Consider the following 6509-nt stretch of genomic DNA (forward strand, 5'->3'; position numbering starts at 1 on the left):
TCCCGTTTCCTTATTCCGCCTAACTTAGACACTTATTTTTTTCATGGATAATTGATTCGATCATTTCAACGAAGAATATTTCCTTATTTTCCCTGATTTAGGTGCTCATTTTTCATGGATAATTCATTCAGTCATTCCAACGAAGAACTGACTTTGATTTTCGTGAACTTACTGAAAGTAAGTAAAAATAATATAGGGTGATTTTGGAGATAAGTAGTTTAAAATAATTGCTCCATGTTGAAGTAGGAGCGAAGCAGATAAACATCCATTAACACGAATTACGTTGTTATAAGAAAAACATTTTTAAATATTGCATTTCATTAAAATAAAGCTTCCCCTTTTTTAATTATATACGAAATTTCATTGGAATAATTAATTATTGTAACTATGAACTGGGTTTAAAGACTTCGTAAGAAATAATTTTCATTATTAAAAATTTATTAAGGAATCCAATATTAAAAAAGACAAATTTTTTATTTTTATTGTATCAGATTTTGGATTGTGGAAGTTTAGACTTTTTATAATTTTACCCTTCTATTTATATGTACCTATTGTACATCAAGCATGCAGAAAATTTTTAAAGGATATTGTACAACCTGATGTACCTGTAGAATATTTACCTCGAATATCGAAATGGAAAGAAGTCGAATTTCTGCCAATGGCAGCCGTCCTTTCGTGTAACCGACACAATTTCACTGAAGATGAACGAAGTCTCGACGCTATTTACATACATACCCATGCTCTTGATATTCAGACGTTAACTTTTTTTCTATTAAGAGTAAAATGAATTGCAAACTATCCTGTTATAATCGTCCAGTCTAAAACAATCGCTTGTTCAACGTGTCATGATTGAAAAATATTTAAATTAAATATTGCACTTTAATGAAGATGAAGTTTTAAAGTAAATTTCTCTTGTTATCTGTGATGAAAAAGTTACAGCGTTAATAAGGATATTTCTGTGGTTGTGTAACACTTGATAATAAGTTCAATAGCAATATATTTTATCACAATAACTATAAACACACGTAAAAAGAAATAATGATAATTTGATCAACACTCTCTAAATATATCTCGCAATAAATTCTCACGTACTACCCCGCTGTTTTATCCCCAGTTACCCTGTATGATCCGCTCGTTTACCAAATCTCGAGACGATTCGACATACACACTACATTCACGCCATCACTCTCAACTTATTATTAAACCAATTCCACAATTTCGGTAGAGGTAGAATTTTGCAAAGAAATTTATTTTACCCGTATCAGTATTTTAAATTGAACGATGTGGTGCGTAGAAGTACGGTTCGTAGCTTTGTTTCACTCTGCGGTAACGAAAGGGTTAATGAAGATGAATTATTATTATTTTGAATGAAATGATACTCTCTTTCACGTACGTCAAATTCTACGAACACAAGCCCTCTCGTTTCGATTTACATATGTAATACATACGTGTATGTACATGTACATCTAAAATGGAATGCAGCATATGAAAACGAATGACACGAATACGAAGGAAAGTTTGTCGTATCGCGTTAAAAGTGTCGCAACTTCGAATAATTCAATTCTGCGTGGGTTAGAAGACCGTGAAAATGGTCACAACTGAGGGAGGAGGGGATTTCAAAGGCTCGAGAATTGAAAATTACGAAAATAATTGTTTCCCAAAGTCTGTTCTTTTTACCAATATGATTTATTTATGTTACGTGTATCCATGATTTCGTCAAGGAATTCGGCAGTTGCCTAAAAGATGGACCAAAGTCATCGAACGTAATGGAGACTATTTCGCAGAATAACAGATGTATGATTACCTTATAAATAAATACTAAATTTGTTTTAAAAAGGCACCGAATTAATTTCTATAGTAAATAATTTTTTTCAAAATTCAAAGTTTTTCTCTTTTCCTGAAAAACATACGTTTTTTAGTTGTGTCGTTTTTTAAATACATGTGCGATGTGTAGGAACACACGAAGGTCCTAATATTTTCTGCAAAAACGGTCCACCCGGCCAATGTGTTTATTATCGCTTGGAGCCTAAGGAGAAAAAAGCGAGGATCCTCGATACTGTCAGAAGAAGGATAGGTTTTTCGTAGATCGTGAGCAAGCTGGGTCAAAGTATATACAATTTTTCTTATGACCAAGGAATCGTTCGTTTTCGCCACGACAGTAGGTCAGAAAGAGTAAACCGTTGCATTTGAAGACAAGTCTGTCTTTTCTTCAATAAAAAAATCATTTTAAGCCCATGAAAATTATTCTCGCATTCGACGCATGAAAATAAAATCTAAAAAACTGTCTCCTGAATAAAAGAAAATGTCATAAAATCTGAAAAATATTTTACTCTTTCTGTAACGTTAATATTGTACAATATTCGTATCCCAAGTAAAAGTAACTCTGTACTTTGCAAATTTCTTCACGAGCACATGTAGAATAAGAAAAGTGAAATTGAAAATTTCACGCAACCATTTTGAATGTTCTTGAAACGGTACTAAAGCGAAATCTTCCAACGATGTCGGACGTTTCTTTATTCACGATACGTTGAAATTATCGAAAGTTGTTCTGTTTACTTGAATCACGTCTGGAAATCAGGTATGAAAAATCTGGTTCGCACGGTGAACGTAAAACTTCATAGAGATTAGGCTTCGTCGATGAGAAACTTGGTATTACGGGAATATTACGGATTTACGGGGCACGTCCCACCTCCTGTAATTTTCTTCCGGAATCTTCCTTAAGCGCTTAATGCGTCGAGCCTAGAATATGACGTTAATGCGGAGTTTATGTTGCCGGCCCCGAAAGCAGGTTTGAAAACCGATGCTGACCCACTTTCGTCATTCGTGCACGGAAACTCGTTTCGTTTTCGACGTAACCGTCGCACAGATGGACGGAAAAAATTCGATAAACCTGAAGGGCAGAGGCAATTCGTCCTCGTGGCTCTTGTTTTATCTTGGCATACGGTAAACAATTCGCGTCTCCTCCCTTCTTTTTGTCTCTACCCCCTCCGTTCAAGTGTACGACGATTAAAGCCCCGGATAATGCAATAAAATATCACGAAAGAGAATTCGAAACGGGTTCTGTGTATTTTGCTAATTAATTTTTCATACTTGTACAGAATTTTCTGCTTTCTATTTGCTTCTTCAAATGGAAAATTTCATTAAGTCTTATTTCACTGTGTCCTTACTGTCAGATTTCATGGTACACTTTCTTTCTATTTTTGGAGACGATCCTTCTTGTGACAGAAATTAAAGTTAACTATGAAAAGAAGGGAAAGAAACGAGAGGAACTTCGAACTGACGTCGTACGAAATAACTTAATTTTAATATATTTGCACAAGTGATTAAATATGTAAAATAGGCGATGGGTAGATGGCAATTTTGGCCATTCCTTTTAAAAGAAACATTCCTTTTCCATTTTATCGATGTAACCTGTGGACCATTCATTCGTAGCAGAAAATCGTCGAGAAAAGGGAAGATTCAAAGTAGCTAGATGCTGTTTAATGATTCGAAATGTAAATCGTATCACTTTGGAACAGCGTTCCCTCATTTCGCCAGCATTGCAACTTCAAGAGCCTGATACGGTATCAATATGTCGTCATCGTCGTGTACTAATAATCTCTGATGAATCTCGAAGCGGGATAGAAACGTACGAATAATCTGATCGAAACTCAATTTGCAAGGACTGCTCGATTTGTACAAATATGTTCGTGTTCCATTCGAGATGATAGATGTATAGTTGTTAAATAAGCACATGTATAAACTTAATTACAAATTCGATGAAATGGTAAATTATAATAATAGCTTTTAATTATTGCCCATTGGAAGTTTTATGAGAACGAGGAATATATTGTTTGAGATACGTGAAATTTTTTTAGATAAAAGAAGTTTTCGTTTCTTTCACATTGACTGTTATATTTTTGCTTTTTATAATTATACAATTTATGATAGAAAGGCTTTGAATATTCTCTTTTAACAGTTTATTCGACCCGTTAATTCGAGAGAATTCGTCATTGGAATAAACATTTGGAACACGATAGTTTGTTTATTGAGAGGTTCCTTATGTTTAATTATATTCGTATTTGCAGAAACCAAAGTGAAAAGTAATTGGTTGTAATTTTCGCTTATTTTTAGTGATAAACTAGAGAGATTCGATATCGGTTTAACCAACTGTGTTAATAAAATTTGGAAAAGGAGAATGTTATTTCAGAATTTTCCAGCACTCATAGGAATTTGAAAAACGTTTGCAATGTTAGTGAAATTTTGGAACACTTTTACGCAAAGGTCCTCGAATACAAATTTCAATTTTTCCATAAGCTACTAAATAACTCAATTCTCCTCTCAAAAGAGAAGTAAATAAAAAGTTTCAATACCAACTTCCTTTCTAACTCTCTCGTTGATCCACAGAAGAACTGAATCCTTGCTCGAAGAAGAATTTAAAAAAAATTCTGAAAACCAACTTTCGTGTCTCCAACTCTCTCAATTCTCAATAAAATTCTCAAAGGTGACTTCCAACTTCTAGAATTCTGTGAAAACTAAAAAGAAATTCTTAAGACTGACTTCCAAATCTCCAACTCTCTCATCGATCCACAGAACGATTGGATTTTCCCTCAAAGGAGAACTAAAACGAAATTTTGAAAACCAACTACCAAATCTTCAACTCTCAACAAAATTTTTAAAAGTAATTTCCAACTTTCTCATCGACCCACAGAACGATTGAATCTTTCCTCAAAGGAGAACAAAAAAGAAATTCTCAAGACCAACTTCCAAATCTCCAACTCTCTCATCGATCCACAAAATAACTGAATCCACCCCAAACGAGAACTAAAAGCTTCTCCTCTCGAAAAATAACTAAACAAAAATTTGTCCAACTTCCCAATTTTTAATTATTTATTTTTCTTTTTTTTTTTCTAACCCCATTTCACATTGCCAAAAGTGGAAAGAACGGCGACGCGTGAGCCGTGCGGGCGATAGTTCTCAGAGCACAAGTGTCGGCGAGAACTAGGGAGCTTTTCAGATGGATCCGTGCTCGGAGCCGAGCTGTGGCGCTCGCTAGTAGGGATAGTGCATGTTGTGTTCGACGTGTGTTGTAATGGGAGGGCACCGGGGGTTCAGTCTCTGATGATCCAGGTGGCAAAGAAGGCGAGCGTACTGAAGAGGCGGAAGTCGAGGAACCGGATGGACGTGCAACAGCAACAGCAGTCGTTGCCGCCGGTCACGATTTCCGGCGGCGTGTCCAGCGGCGGCGCCACAGGCGACGCTGGAGGACAGAACGACAACCAGCGGATGGAGAACGAAGGCGACGTTATCTTCTACATGGAGGAGCCGAAGGCTGGCACACCTAATCGTGCGAGGCGCGACAACCGGTGAGTCCAGGCAATCGATTTTTCCTGTCTCTTCTTTACTCACCTTGTAGATTCTTCTTCGTTAGGTGTCGGGTTGCTTGACACGGGTGAATATCCGGTTGATTGACGTGGAAATTGCTTTTTACACGTTTTCATGAAAAGCTCGACCGACGAAGATGTGGTAACTGGTAGATTTTAGATAAATTCAGGTTTGTGGGGATTTTGAAGGGTTTCTTTTTTCATGATTTTCAGAGTAGATTGATGATTAAAGGTTACATATTTTTTTCTTTTACAAGAAATTCGCGGTTGAGCAGAATTTTTTGAAAGTCAGTTTAATTAACGACACGGGAGTTTTTATTTGGGAAAAAATTTTGATTTAAGCAGAAAAGTTTACTATGAGTTAGGATAATTAACGTTTCGTTCGAGATCTTTCTATTTACATAAAGTAAGGGTTTATTTGGGAGAATCTTTTTGAGACTCGACTTGTCAGACAGTTCAAGTTTCTTTCAATTGTATGCAGAAGTTTAATTTAAATAAATACTGGGAATTTTTTAGAGTTAATTTGTTCGATGATCCAGGATTTAGGTTTGAGTAGAAGGAACTAGTAAGTGAAATAACGTAGATTATTCTGGTATTTAGAGTTACAAGTAGGTACTTAGATGGAGCTTGCAAAGCTGTACTATTTTGAAATTGAATAACTATTTAGTAGGATGTACGATGTAAATTTAGAAAATGCAAGACTTATCTTGTTATAAATACATTTTGAAAAAGTCGAGTTTCTGAGGGGTTACAATATATTCTCCACAAGTGTCAGACCGCAAGGAAACTAAACCTGACACTCGTAGAGTCAGGGACTACGTTTTCGAGCCTCGCGCCCGCCTGTGTAGTTTGTCGAACGTAGACAAAGACAGCGAATAAAAGATAAGGATGAAACGTGAGTCGAGGCAACCAAGCGAATTAAATACCAACTTTTTTAATTTTACGTTTTTTTATCCCGAAATTTTTCTTAACATATTGATGAGATTTTTCTGATGAAAATGACATAAAACACGACATAATTTGAACAACATTTACTTATTAACACGTTCACTGTCACACATTACATAGAGTCGGCCTACCGTTTGACTGCCAGTTGGAGAATTGGCCTGCCGTTTGACTGACACTTGTAGAATCGGCCCTACATTT

At 35.8% G+C, this 6509-nt stretch overlaps 1 protein-coding gene across 1 annotated transcript in view; it reads left to right on the plus strand.

Annotated features, from left to right (window-relative positions):
- The window catches only part of LOC108579226 (potassium voltage-gated channel subfamily KQT member 1), a 117488-nt gene that overhangs the window by 85526 nt on the left and 25453 nt on the right, over positions 1–6509 (plus strand). The window contains exon 10 of the mRNA XM_017942711.1: positions 5095–5345. Coding sequence (XP_017798200.1) covers positions 5095–5345 — 251 coding nt within the window. The remainder of the gene's footprint in view (positions 1–5094; positions 5346–6509) is intronic.

The sequence above is a fragment of the Habropoda laboriosa genome, unplaced genomic scaffold (assembly GCF_001263275.1).
Source record: "Habropoda laboriosa isolate 0110345459 unplaced genomic scaffold, ASM126327v1 scaffold14, whole genome shotgun sequence".
Classification (NCBI taxonomy): Eukaryota; Metazoa; Arthropoda; class Insecta; order Hymenoptera; family Apidae; genus Habropoda; species Habropoda laboriosa.